Genomic DNA, 16898 nt, shown 5'->3' with positions numbered 1-16898 from the left:
TTGGGTGAACTATCCCTTTAATCATTTATTTATTCATTCATTCATTCATTCATTCATTTATTTAATTCTTTCAAACAACACCCGTCGTCCTTCCTGTGTTGGGAGACAAACTCTTTTACTTTCAGACCGGTGCTCACTCAGGCTCCAGTCTGGTTCTGTAAGTGGCTTTTAAATGGGTTTTAATGGCTCCTTAACAACAGCAGCTCCGAGATCACGTAACCACGCAAATCCAGTTAGAAAATTAAGACTCCCAACTGGAAGCACATGGTTTAAAAAGTCTGTCTGGTGTTTTTACCGTCATCTCCCATTGTCTCATCATCAGTTTTTTGCTTTGTTTTTTCCTCCTCAGGTGAACGTCTACGTCCTGGGAAAAACGTTCCTCGTCCTGGCCAGAGAGCTGTGCATCAACGCTCCAGCTATAGGTACCGACCTCTTCCTCACGCTCTTTTTACTGCTTTTGATAATGAAAAGATTAAAAAAAGAGTAAAAATGTTCTTTTTAAAAGGTGAATCGGCCCCAAACCCACAGATCTTTAAGGGTGAATTCCAGTTCTTTTCTTAACCCTCAATATAGAGATTCTCCGACACCACACTTGGGAGCAAGGGCTACCCAGAATGCAGTATTTTCTTTGTTAATAGAGATATAAATATTACGAAAACCATTGTATTCTTAGTAATCTTAGTTTAGGCCCATTCTATGAATTATTTACCTCATCGTTGCATAACATTTACCGCTGTTTAGGTGTTTATTATTTTACGATCTTTTGTCAATAGCTGGCCGGTGCGGACAAGCAATGTTGCTATCGTTTAGTTACAAAATGGACATTTTTCACAGTGGTAATGTAGTTGTGAAGTTGTTTTATCAAGATGCAGCCTACGTAAAATGTTTACGCTAATGGGCTGATGTCATCTCCCATAGACGCAGAGTCATCTAACAATAGTTACAGCTGGTGTTTACCTTTCAATAAACCGTGGTTTATGGTATTTATACAGATTATTTGTTTGAGTATCAACTTATAACTAACTCAACTAACTTATAGGCTACAAAACAAACTAATAACTGAAGTAATAACTGACAGATAGTCCACAACAATTTCAAAAACATGGACCTGATGGAGCCATCGATTATAGCTGCGTTTGTGGCTTATGATTAAACTGGCAGGGTTAACAGTGCAAATATAAAACACTAATAAACTAATGCCAAACCTCCCACAGTCTGAGGACGTATCTGCATTTAAGGGGAGTCCCATTTCTAAGTCACAAAATAGCCCTTAACACTTGGTTTTGAGGGCTAGCTAGTTACTAAGGGTTGATATTGAGGGTTAAGATAGGAATTGGAATTCACCCCAACATAAAGAGGCAAATCTTCACGTTTCCTCAGCAGGAATCTGAAGACGCTCAGTGTTTTTCCCTCTTTGTAAATGATTTAAAAGGAAACTGGAGACTCTAGGTTGATAGATTACAGCAGAAAAACGGTGAATGTCGATGCAGCAGAGGCCGAAGTGTCCTGACTTTTAATCCACCGTGTGTGTGTGTGTCCGGTGCCAAGAAACACTGCATCTTTCATTTCCCAAAGTGCACCTTGATTGTGTGTGTGTGTGTGTGTTTTTTAGTCTTTCCTTCCCTGCTGCTTGGTTAAACACCCACGTCTCTTTTCAAACTGAAAACATCTCCACTTTATAACTCAGGCTGATGACCGTGTGGTGTCCTGTGGTCACAGCAGGATGCAGAGTCAAGACTGTAGCATCACAGCCAATGTGGATCCCCGGACTTAATGTAAAAACTGTGACTGCAGTTGAGTTTGATGTAGTTACAACACAACTCTGGTGTTGGGACTGGTTCTCTGAACTAAACTTTTAGCTCTTTTTTTAGAAGATTTGTACTTTAATTTGCTGTAAAACGTCCCTGCTGAGCCCCACAGGCCGACCACAAGCACAAAATTAGAAACTAACTCAGACATGCTCTTTCCCTTAATCTAAACTTTTTTTTTCGGAGGTAAGACTAAACCCCACAAGATCTAAATCCACTTTTTGTCCTAATTATCTTCTATCTCGTACACACCAGAGCTTCACCACGACCTGTGCACATTTGATTTTACACCTTTCATTTATTTTTAACCCACTTTAATTTGCAGGTTGACGTTTTTAACTGAAGTCCTGCTGCTAATTGAAGGTATTTTGTTTACGCTGCACATGAGTCATGAGTGAATCACAACCACGACCACTCGGATCACAGACCTGTACTGCAGGTTCTACTACGTAGGTGTAGAGATGAACTGTGCAGCTGTGTTTGGGGGAAAAATGAGGATGGATGGAATAAAAATAAAAGCAGATTCTCAATGTGTAGGAAAATGTTGATTTAAAAAGCAGCTCCTCTTAAACCCACTGGGTGCAGTTCACTGTGGTGTAACCAGAGGGCGCTGCTGCCCCTCAAATCCCCAACCCAGACACCATAATAATAATAATAATATGACATCTGTGGCTTCAGTCACATTATAACCTTTATGTTTTATCATCAGGTGTATAAGCATCCTTGTACAGAACACATCTGGTCTTTAACAGCATCAAGCTGTTAACAGTTAAATTGTATTTTACAAAAGACACAACGTTTCCGAGGTCGTCCTCTGAAGTGCAAAACATCTCTGCTTCTCACATGATTTCTACTGTTTTTTTCTTTTTTTTTTTTTTTTTGCATTTAGGATCATAACACTACATAAAGTTCTGCTCCTCGTGTAGTATTGCTGCTCAGACTATAGTAACAACATTGTATATAGACTTGCAATTACACAATTTTGAAGCAGTCCCTACTTTGTTCCAGTTGCGGAGCTCAGCTTGATTACATAACCACAAATCACCGTATTAATGTTGTTTCTACAGCAGCCGCAGCCTTTGAACACAGGCATCAGAGCAAATAACGTTAACCCAGTATTTAAATAAAAAAATAACATTAAATTAAATAAGATAAAACGACAGCTCCTTCGCTTTTTTTCTCTTTTTAAAATAGTCTCTCAAAGATCTAACCAGGCCATTTAGTGTGACATTACTCAAGTGTCTTTGATGCTACATTACGTTGAAGGCTGGGAGGCGAGGATGAACCTAGTTTTTTTTTTTTTCCATCAGCGAGTCCAGAGCAGCTCATGCGTAGAACACAAGCTCGGGGATCTGTCCTCCCTGTACTCCGGTCCCGTTGGTGCTGTCGGAGGAACACTGGAATTGAAATGTCACCTTCCCGCACTGCACCTCCGTCATGCCCTCCTGGCCGAAATAGCTCAGCTCGTTCCCGTCCAGCACGGCGCTCACCGTGTAGAACGCGTCCTGCTCCACCTGAACAGGATGCTCGAACCACACCGGAAACGTACTGCTCGACCCGTCCGACACGAACTTTGTCAGGTTCTGCGCCAGCGTCACGCCCTGCCGCTTGAGTTCGATTTTGACGCTGTACTCGGCTTTGCCGCCGCTCGACCCGTACAGACCCAAACCGGCGATAAAGATCCTCTTGTCCACCGCGAACTGAATGCTGTCGCACCGGCCGCGGTAGCGCCACTGATTGCTCCGGTAGGCCGAGGACTGGAAGCGATGGCACCGCTGAGGCGCCAGGCCCTTCCTGGCCGTCAGAGGGAAGTCCAGCTGCGGCTTCTTGGCCGCCGTGTACCACAGGAACACGTTGTGCGTCTCCTCCAGTGTCAGGATGTCACATTGCGCCGCCCCGTCCGCAAACTCCTCCAGGCTCATGGTGGGGATGCGCACCAGAAACAGCGCCTTGCCGAGGACGTCTCTCCTGTTGCGGGTGGTGGGACCCAACCCTTGTCTCTTGCACTCGGCCGTGGCCCAGCTCATGACGGCCTCGAACACCACCACCTCCTTGGTGTTGAGGGTCTCCCGCCGCAGGATGATCTCCAGCGTCTGCAGGTCGATCTCGCAGAAGCCCTCGGAGCAGAGGGCGAGCTCGGCCTGGGCGTCGATCACCTCCCAGCAGCGCTGCGTCAGCTCGGGCTCCTCGAACAGGCGGCTCTGGGACAGCAGCACGCAGGCGTTCTTGGCCTCCAGGCTCGTTTCCAGGAAGGTGACGCAGGCCTTGGCCAGCGCCGGGACGATGTACTTCTTGGCAGCGTACAGGGTGGCCAGCACCGTGTCCGCCTCCAGGTCGATCTCATCGCTGTACATGTACCTGCGAGAGGGAAAACAGTATTTAGTCTGAGAGTGAGACGTGATGCACCATGACCTAATGCGAACTGACTTTGGATCCTTTGGAGAATTTCTTTTTATTTCTTAATACTAAATGGAAAAACCGTCTGCCTCTGTCTCCCTACGATGACTTAACACATCCTAACCTTTGCTCATAGACAGAACGTGCAACAGTCCAGGCTGCTGGCTTAGCCACTGCCACTAAATGAGAAACAAAGGCAGGTTATTTATAACTCCCAGTCTGCATATATCCCCCTCTAAGAACGCTGTCAGGCTGTGGATGAGGAAAAGGGGGGAAAAAAATGTTTCTAGTTGAACAAAGAGCGCTGAGAAAACCAGCAATTACAGAGCCACCGTGCTGCTGCCACTGCTCTCTGGCGCTTCCAGCATTTTGGCATTCGCCTCTGCTTAGCTTTGGATGAGTAATAATATGCTTTGAAGTGACACTGACTGCGCTTGTCATCTCTCCTTCTGGTTGGCTGTGTGAGGGATGGCGAGTGGCTTACTTCAGCAGAATTAGAAAAGCAGCAGGTTCCACATCTGGGATATGGATCTCAGACTCCTCCTCCGCCAGATCGCCGTAAAACATGGCACAGAAGACAGAGCTTCCCACGGCCAGCACATACTGAGAGAGAGAAGGAGGGAGAGAGAGAGAGAGAGGGAGGGAGCAAACAGATGCGTCAGACACATGCAACCAGAATCACTTTTCTTTTGCTGAGTTCAATACAGGATCAGCAGCTTCCTGTCTGATCTAATGGACATTTAAATTCACCAAATGTAAAAGAACAGTCAAGTTTTTCACAGTGAAAAGACAAAAAAAGGAGGTGAATCATCTTTACCTTGTGTGCTGGGACCTTCTGTGAAGCCCCCAGGGGTCCAACGATGAAGTGGACATCGGCCATCAGCTCATTGTTAAACATCAAGGCATTCCTAAAAGCAGGAGCAGGTTTTCACGAATAAGCCTCCAGTATTGTATAACACTGAGTCCTCTCCTCCCACACTCTTTTTGCCTAGAGACACTGGTTATTTTCATAGGTTTTGGGGAGGATATAGCTACAGAAGCTGGGCTGCAACTCAAATATTTTCATAATCAATACATCTACTTATTATGCTGCTGTTAATTAACTGTGTGGGGGGAGGACGGCAATCACATGGTCCCAGTAGCGTTTTAAAACAGCCCCCCCAAAAATAAAAATGTAAATATATTCAGTTTAACATGATGTAAAAGTAAGAAAAACAGAAAAAAATCACATTTTTGTGGTGAAATTGGTGATGTATGCTATTGTAGAAACTTTAAATGATATGATAGCGTCTCTAAATAACAAGGTCCTTCAAAATAAAAGCATGAAGGAGGGAGAGTAACGTTACAGTGACCTTACTGCACTTTATGGTGCGTTTTATCTCCTCTCTGATACTGTCACATTATTATTAATACAGCGGCTGCAGTGAGCTGTCATTACCTGATAATGACCTTAATGTACTTTATTGCTCTTTATGGGAATATATTTTTTGCGCACACAAACACACGTATCGGGTGTAATGTCGCCGTGAAGCGCAGGGTGAGTCCGGGGTTACCTCTCTCTCAGCGTGGGGTGGCTGCACTGCCAGCTGGGTGGGTCGACGTTGTTGTTGTTGATGTTGTGCTGGGTGGTCGGGGTGGTCGCGGCGCTGCTGCTGCTGCTGGCCTGGCTCACCGGCGCCTCCTTGGTCTTCTCGGTGTCCGCTACCGTAGTGCCGTTGGCCACCAGGCTGTTGGTGTTGTTGGTGTTGGCGGCGGCGGCGGGGTAGAGCTCCGCAGCCATCTTACTCTTCTCCTCCTTCTCCTTCTGCTGCTTCTTGCTGGTCAGGGACAGAGTCAGGATCTCATAACATAGCGGCAGCCTGCTGCCCGGGAGCTTGCCGACCTTCTTGGACTTTTTCAGCGTTTCGGGAAGTAGGAGCAGATAAGTCAAACACCTCATGATCCGGCCATGATGGAGCAACCTGCAGTCTGCCGTTGGCATCGGCACAAGCAACACGGTTCTTCTCCTCTTTCTGCTGCTGCTGCTTCGTCTTCCTTCTCGCGGTTGATATCCGGTGGAGCGGAGCAGCCGTTGGGATCTGGGGGTGAATGTTCTGTAACGGCTGTAACGTTAACGGCTGGTCTCGCTCCGCGGAGGATCAGCGTTTATCAACTGGAGGAGGGAGAAGGGGGGAAAAAAAATCAGCTCCGACGGCGACGCCGCTTCAAAAACGACGGCATCGACTGCGAAGTTTACACGACAACATGTAGAAAAATAAAGAAAGAAAAAAAAGGGAAAAAAAAAATCTATCCGTGCCCGGTAGAGTCCGCGTCCGCGTCCGTTTCCAACTCGGCGCGGAGTAACGTTAACAACGTCCGCTTGTTTTCCCTTTTTCAGCGAGTGGGTAATCCGGAGAGTCGCAGCTCAGCTGGTATTCACGTCTCTTCTGCTCCCACCCCGCCTCCGCGTTAATCCGCACACATATCCCCCCCAGACTCTGCTGCTCTCTCCGAACCGGCTGCCGACCGACACACACGAACCCCGCTCCGTTGTCGTCCCGTGTAGCGGCCGCTCTCATCCGAGGTACGGAGGCATTTGTCGGGACTTTTTAAGGTCTACTCTATTTTTTCCCCTTTTTTTTCGTCGTGATCCTCCTCGGACGCCCAGGGCGCCTCGGCAGCCAATCACATTGACGCACCGCGCTGACGTCAGAGGGGGTGAGGCCCCTCCCCCAGCAGCTCCGCAGAGTGCGTCACCAGGCAACAGCTCCTCCCCCGTCACCATCATTATTAGACCTGTGGGTGACTAAAAAATAAAATAAAAATAAATAAATAAAAGTTAATATTTAAAAAAGGGAAGGTGTGTTTTAATATGAAAAGTCCAGCCCACGACAGTAATGAGGAGAGACTGATCCTGAACAGTGGTGGAGTTATAGTTTGGTTAAATAGATTTACATAGTTTTCTATTGGAAGGTATAGCAATTAAGTAAATGTTCTCTATTAGATAGATAGATAGATAGATAGATAGATAGATAGATAGATAGATAGATAGATAGAGCATCCATGTAGCTCAGTGTAACCGTAACCAGTTGTAGCCTACTGTAGGTTAGTTGTGGTAGAAATAATAAAATCATAATAACTATGTAACTAACTAACTTTATTTATTGCCGATAGGGAAATTCACTTGTTCATTTAGCATAATGGTAGTTCAAATAATAATAATAGTAATAGAATAAAATAAAATATAATCATATAACACAATACAAAAACAACCAACGTCTTACAATGCATACATCTCTCCACAACAGTCCTTTCACCATGTGATTTAAATACACTCCATTTAACAGACTGTAAATATAGTCAGATTGGAGGGAAGTATTTGTTTGATTGCTTGTAAATTCTAATATATTTCATACAAAACATATGATTAAACAGTAGATAACACTGCCAAAGAGTGTATAAGGTTGTTTAAACCCATATTGCCACTGCTACTATGATCACAGCAGGAAAATGCTGCCACCACTTGAATGCATTAGTAATAACCCAATGACTCAGTTATAACATCAACACACTTCAGTACTTGTAACCTGAACACCTCTTGTTGGCAAACATCACATCAGCTCATGCCATGAATCTCAGACTCGCTGCAGTTTTACCTGTGACCTAATGTTACCTGGAAGGAAGCACCTCCTTAAAGACGAAAGTCGGGGAATATACGACTCACAACATGACTGACTGTAGTTATGAGAAACTAACAGGTGGAGATAAGTGTAGTAAATCTTTTTTTAGATAAACAGACAACAAATTAAATCAGTGTAAATGTAGATAGAAGCTTCTAATGAAAACACAAATCAACAAATTAGTCTTTCTGCTTCTTAGATTTCTGCATATACACCGTTAACTGTGATTGATAAGGTGTAAAAGTTGCCTTCACAATCTGTTAACGTATGAAACTTACACTCTTGTTATGCATCTGAAAAAATGACAGTAAACAAATAAAATGTGTCATTCATCGTAATGATACTTTTGTTATTGTGTTATTGTAAAATCCTGTCACTTCACCCTGTGCAAATATAGATATACAGACTGGTGGATGCTCTGGGTGCAGGTTTCTATTTTTTTTCAGCCTTTCGATGTATTTCTTTTTTCTTTTTTTAAATGCATATCAGAAATCGATTCATTGATCCGGGGCATCATCAGTATTCAGCGGAGTCCTGATGAGTGAAAGGCCTCTGTCTGGAGCTGCCACTTTGTACCGATGTTCAACAACAATCCGGAGAGAAATCCATCAGCGAGACGGAGACTCTGCGACCAATTTCTACCCCCACAGCAGCAGAAAATAGACCAGCATGCATTGTGGCTCGGAGACCGTTTTTGGTTTTTTCTTTTTTGGTGGCGCTGCTTCCTCACAACTTTAATGCTATTCATGCAGCTCCGCTCCCACATTTTGATTGAAAGGAGCAAGTTCACGGCCCCTCTCAGGGGGTGGTCGAAGTAATTTTGGGGAATGTGGCGAACCGAAGTTGGAAAGTAGGCGAGGCAGGTGGAGGGAAAGTGGGTGCACGCAGGAGAAAAAGGTAAACCACAAGCCACTCCATCACAGAATGACTCCTGGGCTGTTTGAGCATCGCAGATTGATTATATTCAACTGAAGGAGGATTTAAGGTGGATTTTTTTTTTTTATTAAACACCCTCTTTTTTCCCTCATTTTTCTATGGAGATCTGTCCCTGGCCCCAGACGCTCCAGTGAAAAACTCGGAGCAGTGATGATGGCCGGCTCTGCAGACGTATCATTACATGGTGCGGCGGGGGGAAGGGATCAGCCTGGATCTTATTACCAGCTGGCTCTACCAGCTTTCCACTGGACTGCTCTTTAAACACAGCCACCGACTTCAAAGATTCTCCAGTGTCACAGCCGCAGCACAAAAACTCCACCTTTTGTCTCCCAGTTAGAGTTTCAGTATTAAATTCAATTTCTCATAAAGAATATAAAAAAGACTAAAGGCGACCTGGCCACCTGCCAGGCTGTTTCATGACAAAAGCAGGTGCTTCTGTCGCTTTTTCTTTTTATTATTAATTTTCTTTCATTTTTTTTTCTCCTCGGCTGCATCTGAAGTGTTTTCCATAAAGTTTTCTGATGCACGTTTTTCTCACAGACATTCGAGCAGCAGAGAAAAGTTTGAGACGTGAGCTTGCGATTGGACGGCTGCCCGTTCAAATCCTTTCGCCAGCTGAGAAAATCTGGACAGACGCTGAATGAGAAACAGGCTGCTGCTTTTTTGAGGTGCACTTGAGCTAAGATGCTAATCCTCTGCTTCTCTCTGGTGCAGCTAATTAGCCAGCCAGCAGGAGGGCACTGGTTTTACTGGTGGGGGCTGGAGGAGGAGGGGAGGGGGCTCACAGGTGCCGGTGAAGTTAAATCTGGATGTGTTTGAGGCAGAGAGTTAAAAAAAACGACATAATTTCCTTTAGATGTGAACCTAAGTGGAGGAAAAGGCGTTCATTTGCAGAACACGACCAGGACCTGTAGTGTAAACACGACGAGTCACATGGAAACACAAGCAGCTGGTCGGTTGGACAAAGTGTTGGCTGAAGCGTCGTCCTGTGAGGTTTCTGGTTTGAGCCAAACATGATGGACTTTATCCTTAAATCAGCCCAGAACTCAATAAAACCATGACACACTCTTTAAACCCTTCAACTACCACGGTTTAACCGACTGATCAGTCTCCAGTTTAAAGTCCTACTTCATGCTGCTTTTGATCACATGACATGGTTTTCCTCAGCAGATGAGTTGTTGAGCAGTTGTTACAGAGTCGTAGCTGTGCAAATTTTTAGCTTTTAAAGGGATAGTTCAACATTTTGGCAAATTGGCCCATTGCCATAATCCCTATAGTTTTAGGAGTAGGTTCGTGACCTTTTCACCACGCTATGAGATAATAATGGAAAGTTACAAGACAGAGTTTTTTTCCAGGTAAATTCATGCAAAACAGCTGATGCGTGTTCCCGTCGGGGGCAGTTTTTCAGCAAGCAGTCTCTACATTTACCTCGAAAACGACTCCGTCTGGTAACGTTCTGTTATTATCTCATAGCGTGGTGAATGTGCTGGTCACAAGTTGTCCACCAGAACGTTTTGGAGTTGTTGGATTGTGTATTTGATGAGTTTGATGAGGGAAACCAAGAAATCCCATTAGCCTCTGTAGCGTAGCTCTGAGCAGCTCGTGGCTCTGCTCCGCCGTTCTAAAAATAGCTTGCACCGACAATTAAAGGTAACGAACCTACTGCTATGACTATAGGGATTATGGCAATGGGCCAATTTGCCAAAATGTTGAACTATCCCTTTAACTTTGCTACATTTTTACCTGAATTAAAAAGCTTTGGAGCAATTGTGATGGTTAAATGAATTCCTTGTAACAAACACGCCCATAACCCGTAACCCGTAAACTCTTGTTTATGACAGACAACTATACACATTGTAACATCGCATATGATAAATAATGTTATCTTTCACTATATTGATTGATTTCTCGCCGGATTTGTTGTAAACAAATGCACATGGCCAAGAGGAGGGTTGGCAAAACAGCGATAAAGCGACTGAACTTGCATAGTTCCCCTTTAAAGCCCTGTATCTATATTTTATAAGGTGGCGGTGGTTTTATTTTGTATCTGAGCCTTCGACTGATGATTCCTTTTGTGCAAGTTGCACGAAAAATAGTTATGTTGGATGTTGCAGCGAGCATCTATTATATTAATAACACTGTTTACACTTTTTTGAGCCAGAATTTTATTCCTGTGTTCAGATTGCACAAAATGTTTTTTACTATGATGCAACTGGTGCAACTGTACCGAGTCTGAATGCATAAAAAAATGAATTTGTTTGTGTTGTGTCTTTTTTATACTATGAGAGGTTTTTCAAAAAATAGACTTTTGGAATAAAAAATATATCGCCTTGCTCATAGCATCTCAGTACAACATCACAGTGTGTTATATCGTCACCCTCCTTCAGGATATATATCATATCACTCGGTTCTTGTCAATACACGGCCCAGATAACCATTTAGCTCAGCGCTTTAACTTCTGTCTCCCTGTCGGCTTCAACGTAAACGCCTCTGAAAAGGTCAAAAGCTCCAGAACAAATGAGTTATTGGACTCTGAGTGGAGATTGATATGTCAAGTTTCTTTGGTTATTGGCTTTTTTTTCTTTTTTTGGTCTGCAGCTTCTTCAGATGATGGAGAGCAGATGTCTTACTTGCCAATGTCAAACACCTGTTGAAGGTTTTTATGGATGAGCTACCGTATATCTATATACAGTTTTTTTTTTTGTTATTCATATGTAGTTTATTATTATATTTTTGTATGTGTCTTATTTTTGTTTTTTTATACTGATTTTGAGAAAATGTCAAAACCTTAGTTTGGAATTGGCAACAATGGACAATAAAGTTACTAACTTTATTAACAATGTATTTATTCATGTAGTTGCAGTGTCATGAAATCCTCTAATCTGATTTTACACCAAATCTTATTAAAATGTATTTACGGTATGTAATATCCTGCTGACTGAATAAGACACACGTCAGTAAGTCTTGCAGGATTTGAAGCAGTGACTGAATCCTGACCTGAATATTTTTAACCATACAACACAACAAACACTTAAAATAAACATAAATCTCCCCGTTGTCTCCGACAGACCCGTGCCTGTACATTCCCCGCTTCGCTCAGCTGCTGGAGTTCGGCGAGAAGAACCACGAGGTCTCCATGACGGCGATGAGGCTGGTGCAGAGGATGAAGAGGGACTGGATGCACACGGGGCGGCGGCCATCGGGACTCTGTGGAGCAGGTAACACGAGACAAAGCTGAATTAGATAATAGTCTTGTGTGTGTGTGTGTGTGTGTGTGTGTGTGTGTGTGTGTGTGTGTGTGTGTGTGTGTGTGTGTGTGTGTGTGTGTGTGTGTGTGTGTGTGTGTGTGTGTGTGTGTGTGTGTGTGTGTGTGTGTGTGTGTGGGGGTGTGTGTGTGGGGGTGTGTGTGTGGGGGTGTGTGTGTGTGGGGGTGGGGGTGTGTGTGGGGGTGTGTGTGGGGGTGTGTGTGGGTGTGGGTGGGTGGGTGGGTGGGTGGGGTTATTTAACGTCGGGTGGACTGGTGCAGCCTGGAGGCTCTGCTGCACAAGTCGGTTCATCGAGGATTCCTGTCTCTACAGAAAGAACATCACACCTGGGGCCTCATTTATCAAAGAGCGTGTAAAAGTCCTCTTAAATTTTCAGTACGACGGAAAGGCAAAATGTGCGTACGACCAAAAAATATACACTCTTTTCAGATCTATCAAACTCCGCGTACACACGGCTGCACGGTATTTCCCTTGATAGATCACACCGGACCTGAGAAAAGCGTGGATGAGAACACGCCTCATACCCAGCCCCCTAAATGGCCCCACGCAACCATATGTGGTCAATGCAAATCAGTTACGTGCATATTAAGTAGCCATGTGCACACTGGAAACGTGTGGAATGACGTCAGTGGAAGACGGTGAAGACAACAGACGGACGGAGAGCGGAGGAAGAAGCGGAATTTCTCTGAAAGCGAGATACACGGTAACACGGCAATATCAGTCAGAAACATCATCTTGCATTGAAAGGCTACAATAAAAACAAAAAACCTCCCAAATCTAAATGAAACAGAACAGAAAGAAGAAGAATCATATTTATTCTGCCCCTTATTTTAGATTATGTCATAATAATTTAAAGCAGGGTTTCCACTGCCAGTCAGTACTACTTTGCACGCCTTTCCACTAACCCCCAACTTCCGTTCACTGGAAGATTTGATTTTCATTTGTGCATAGCTATATATTAAGAAAAAACAAAAAAAAAAAACATTGAAGTCCACCAGTCTGTGACTTTTACTAAAATGATGTTGGGCAGCTAGCACCCATTTTTGTTAAATACAATAAATATTATTCACACAAAAAATATCGATCATGTTTTCTCATTTGCTTTGATTTGCTCCGACATTATTGGGCTTGCTGCTTGCTTGTGTGTGTCCAGTCTGGCTACGTAACACACGCACGTCGCAGAAATTATTTTCCAGACTGGACAGACTGGTTGTGGAAGAGTTGTAGCCTACATGCAGGGGAAAAATATCAATATGATATCAAAAGAAAACGAAATTCGTTTCATAAAGCCAGTATTTAGGAGCAAACTAGTGTAAATGCACAGGGGAAAAATCAGAGTCGCTGTGCTTTTCATGTAAAGTGCCGACGTCAACACGTGTGCGGTGGTGGTGGTGGTGGTGGTGGTGGTGGTGGGGGGGGGTCATCATCACCACCACTTGCTACTTCAGTGTCCGCGCTCCTCTCTCCCTCGCATACTGCAGTTCTCTGACTCTGCAGCGGCGTCGCCAATTCCTCTTGTTCTTCAAAAAGCGTGTAAATGCCGGTACGCCATGGTCGGACTGGTCGTAAATTTTTGCACTTACTCCCGACAAGTTTTGGTTTGATAGATCCCAAATTAGGCGGAGAAAAGTGCGTACGCACAAAATGGGGGAAAGAGCGTGTAAAAAAGCGTGTATCCACAATGATAAATGAGGCCCCTGGTTGGTTTGATTAAGGTGTGAGTTGCTGTCCGGCTAAAGTTGTGAAAAACTCCCGAAATACAGATTTTATTTAAGCTTGTAAATTCAGTTTGACATAAAAATGTTCCTCTGAGAATCTAATGAACGGAGCAGACTCACTTCTGATGGGTCAGCAGCTCTTATAATTTTCTTTTTTTTGAAAACACATTATGTAAGACTCCTTTCTCCTGCTCTAATTGCCTTGAAAAACTCTTAAACAGCCAAAACTAGTTAGGTGTTTTGCCAGCTTCAGTCGGATGAGCAGCTTTTATGTGGATAAAATTAAAAACAGTTGTTGTCCAGTTGTTTTTAATCTGTAGACAAACCTCATGTAGGAGGCAATTAAAGTGAAGTTTCTTTTACAGATCAATAAGAGGTTGATTTTTGAACCACTTTTTTTTTTTTGGGGAGGTGCTCAACTTGATTATGATTGGGCTGAAATAGTAACATGATGCAGTTTGAGTGCAATGAAATGGATGTAATGAATAAATAAATATATAATAATAAAGTTTGTGGTAACACTTTTTAATAAGTATAAGCATTAGTTAAGCATTAAATACTGAATATATCATTTAAAACACATGAATACTCATTAGTATGTAGTTTATAAACACAGTTAAAAATGTTTTACTCATCATTGATAAGCACTAATTGTGTTTATAAACTACATATTAATGAGTATTCATGTGTTATTAATGCTTAATAGTGTGTACTTATAAAGTTACCGTTTGTTTATATAGCGTTTTTCTCAACAAAGTTACGTGGTTAAGTGGTTTCCAGAAAGAAACAAAAGAAAGATCGTTAATATGAAATGGAAAAGTAACACAAACATAAATTCTTTGGAAAATAAAAAACAACTTTTCAAATAGTTTGTATTCAAGACTTTTAAGCGGCAGCAAGCTGAGACGTGGGAGTAACCAGCAGGGTGGGGGGGACAAATAAAGTTAATAAGTCTAAATATTCAGAAAACATCAACCACTAGAATAATTTATAGATTTATGTGGCGGTTTTGATCTTGAATGTAACACACGCACTTAAGTTTATGATTTTATGAACAGGTTCGCCCACCAGCAGGTGCAGGGGATGACGAATCCTGACGTGTGCTTGCGTCTTATGACCAATAAAGTTCTTTTTTCCCGAAATGTTTTTGAAGCTCAGACTCTCTGCTGCTGGTTTTTCTGCGGCTGAGGTCGACCTGCAGCCACCTGCACCCCACTCACCACACTGTGCTCGTCATCACTGTGATGTGGTGCAGTTTATGAGAAACAGCTGAGCTCAGATCTCCTCTCTCTCTCTCTCTCTCTCTCTATCGACGTCAACCTGAATACACTCGGCTTTGACGCATTACCAGCTAAGACGTCCTGAAATTGAATCAGCGGCTTCCTCTGCATGTTTACACTCATGGTTTCAATTTTCTGCTTTCTCTGTTCCTCTGCTGCATTGCCTGAATAATTAATTGCTTATCATAAATCATTGAGAGGGGATACACTCAGACGGAAGAGAAGGAAAAGTTTGTTCCCAAAACTGATGCAAACATCTCCTCCTGCTGATGATGAACCAGGCACGTGCATCATCTGCAGAAAGTTCTTCAGGGTGGATGGAGGAGTTAGTTGCATCATCGATTAGCATTCAAGGACAAAAGAGGTCGCGGTGGCTGTGAAGTAACAACGCGATAAAGTTTACTCTGCATTAAGACAAAAAAAACAAAAAAAAACAAGAAAAACCAGCAACTTTACAATTACAGAGTCTCAAGGTAATGGTGCTGAAATGTTTGAGAAAGTCCTCAGCGGAGCTAAAAGCCACCACTTCAGTCCTAAAGGCTGTTAGAAGTGTGCATGTAAAACTAGAAGCATGCATCTATCTTTTAACAGGCTCTTGAGTGAGGGAGGCAACTCTAATGATGGTTATATAACTGTTCCCCTTCAAGGCCCGCACTGCAATTCATTGCATAATATTAGTGTTGTTGTTACTCCTCTTTAAAAAAAAAAAAAAAAAACTGTTTTGGTGCGGGGGCGGGCTCCTGGCTCTGAAGGCTGAGGTGCCCTCGTCCTGTCGTCGGCACCGTCCTCCTCCTCCTCCTCTTCTGCTTCTTCTTCACCGTGTCCACGCACAAACGCCTGAGAAGCAACCGCAAGATCTGACTCCTGTGTTATGTCTTTACATCTGTGTGTGTGTGTGTGTTTGTTTACATTTGTTACATCACTGTGTTTATGATGCAGAAAGCTGAATATGTTACACACACACACATGGTAGTAAATCATTTATGCTCCTAATTGTTCTTTCTCTGTCTCCAGCTCTTCTCGTTGCCGCTCGCATGCACGAGTTTCGCCGCACCATCAAAGAAATTGTCAGCGTTGTGAAAGTGTGTGAGAGCACGCTAAGAAAGAGGTGAGTGGTGACGCTCCTCATAAAAAAAAATCATAAAATCTTGAATCATTGTTGTTCAGTGGAGATTTTCCTGCAAAAGAGAACAATGGTCACAAAATTACAAAATATCCAGTTGATCCAGTTTTGTGTTTCATGGTCATTTCTTTGTGAAAAAAGTGAGCATGTATATGCATAGCCTACATAAAACAACACCAACATTGAGAGTGTGCATGTAAACTCATGCAAATTAACCTACTGTATGTAACTTTGATCAGTATGTGCTCATTTGTTTGTTTATTCATTTATACAATAAGAGGGGTCAACAGAAGCAGGAGGGGTCGTATCTGTGTGAGCGTCTTATTTACTTTGTATTATGGACTTATGTTAAAATGTACATTGATATAAAAGGGCCGTTGTAAGTGGACATAAGAAAGTTTGGATGGTCAGGATCAGTTTCTGGGTTTAAAACTCAGAATTTTGAAATTTTAAGTCGCAAATTTACGAGAAAAACTCAACTATTTGCAAGAAACAAACTCTCAAAACTCACAAATGTACAAGAAAAACACATTTGTGAGTTATTTTGTTTGTTTTTTTTAATCAAAGAAGGAAACATGAGTTTTTTTTACCTCATAAATTTACAACCAGCTCCAGCTCGACAATACGCCGTTGTGAGACTTAGATGCTCTGTCCTCCTATTGATTGAATGAATATTGATGTAATTTAACGGTTTTTATCTTAAATCTCGTC

General features: G+C 43.0%; 2 protein-coding genes across 2 annotated transcripts in view; one reads left to right on the top strand and one right to left on the bottom strand.

Annotated features, from left to right (window-relative positions):
- brf1a (BRF1 general transcription factor IIIB subunit a) overlaps nt 1-16898 on the top strand; it is a 129280-nt gene that overhangs the window by 28688 nt on the left and 83694 nt on the right. Inside the window, exons 6-8 of the mRNA XM_085768589.1 lie at nt 350-422; nt 11869-12018; nt 16079-16172. Coding sequence (XP_085624715.1) covers nt 350-422; nt 11869-12018; nt 16079-16172 — 317 coding nt within the window. The remainder of the gene's footprint in view (nt 1-349; nt 423-11868; nt 12019-16078; nt 16173-16898) is intronic.
- On the bottom strand, nt 2482-6845 carry LOC146963337 (BTB/POZ domain-containing protein 6-B-like). Its single transcript, XM_085768590.1, has 4 exons — nt 5759-6845; nt 5023-5113; nt 4690-4808; nt 2482-4166 (listed from the first exon to the last, which is right to left on the bottom strand). Exons 1-4 carry the CDS (start codon nt 6184-6186, stop codon nt 3134-3136), a joined length of 1671 nt encoding a protein of 556 aa, XP_085624716.1. The 5' UTR covers nt 6187-6845; the 3' UTR covers nt 2482-3133.

The sequence above is a fragment of the Trachurus japonicus genome, chromosome 22 (genome assembly GCF_045865225.1).
Source record: "Trachurus japonicus isolate A0001 chromosome 22, Traja_1.0".
Classification (NCBI taxonomy): Eukaryota; Metazoa; Chordata; class Actinopteri; order Carangiformes; family Carangidae; genus Trachurus; species Trachurus japonicus.
The sequence above is the reverse complement of the archived record's forward strand: the minus strand, read 5'-3'. Positions and strand labels throughout refer to the sequence as shown.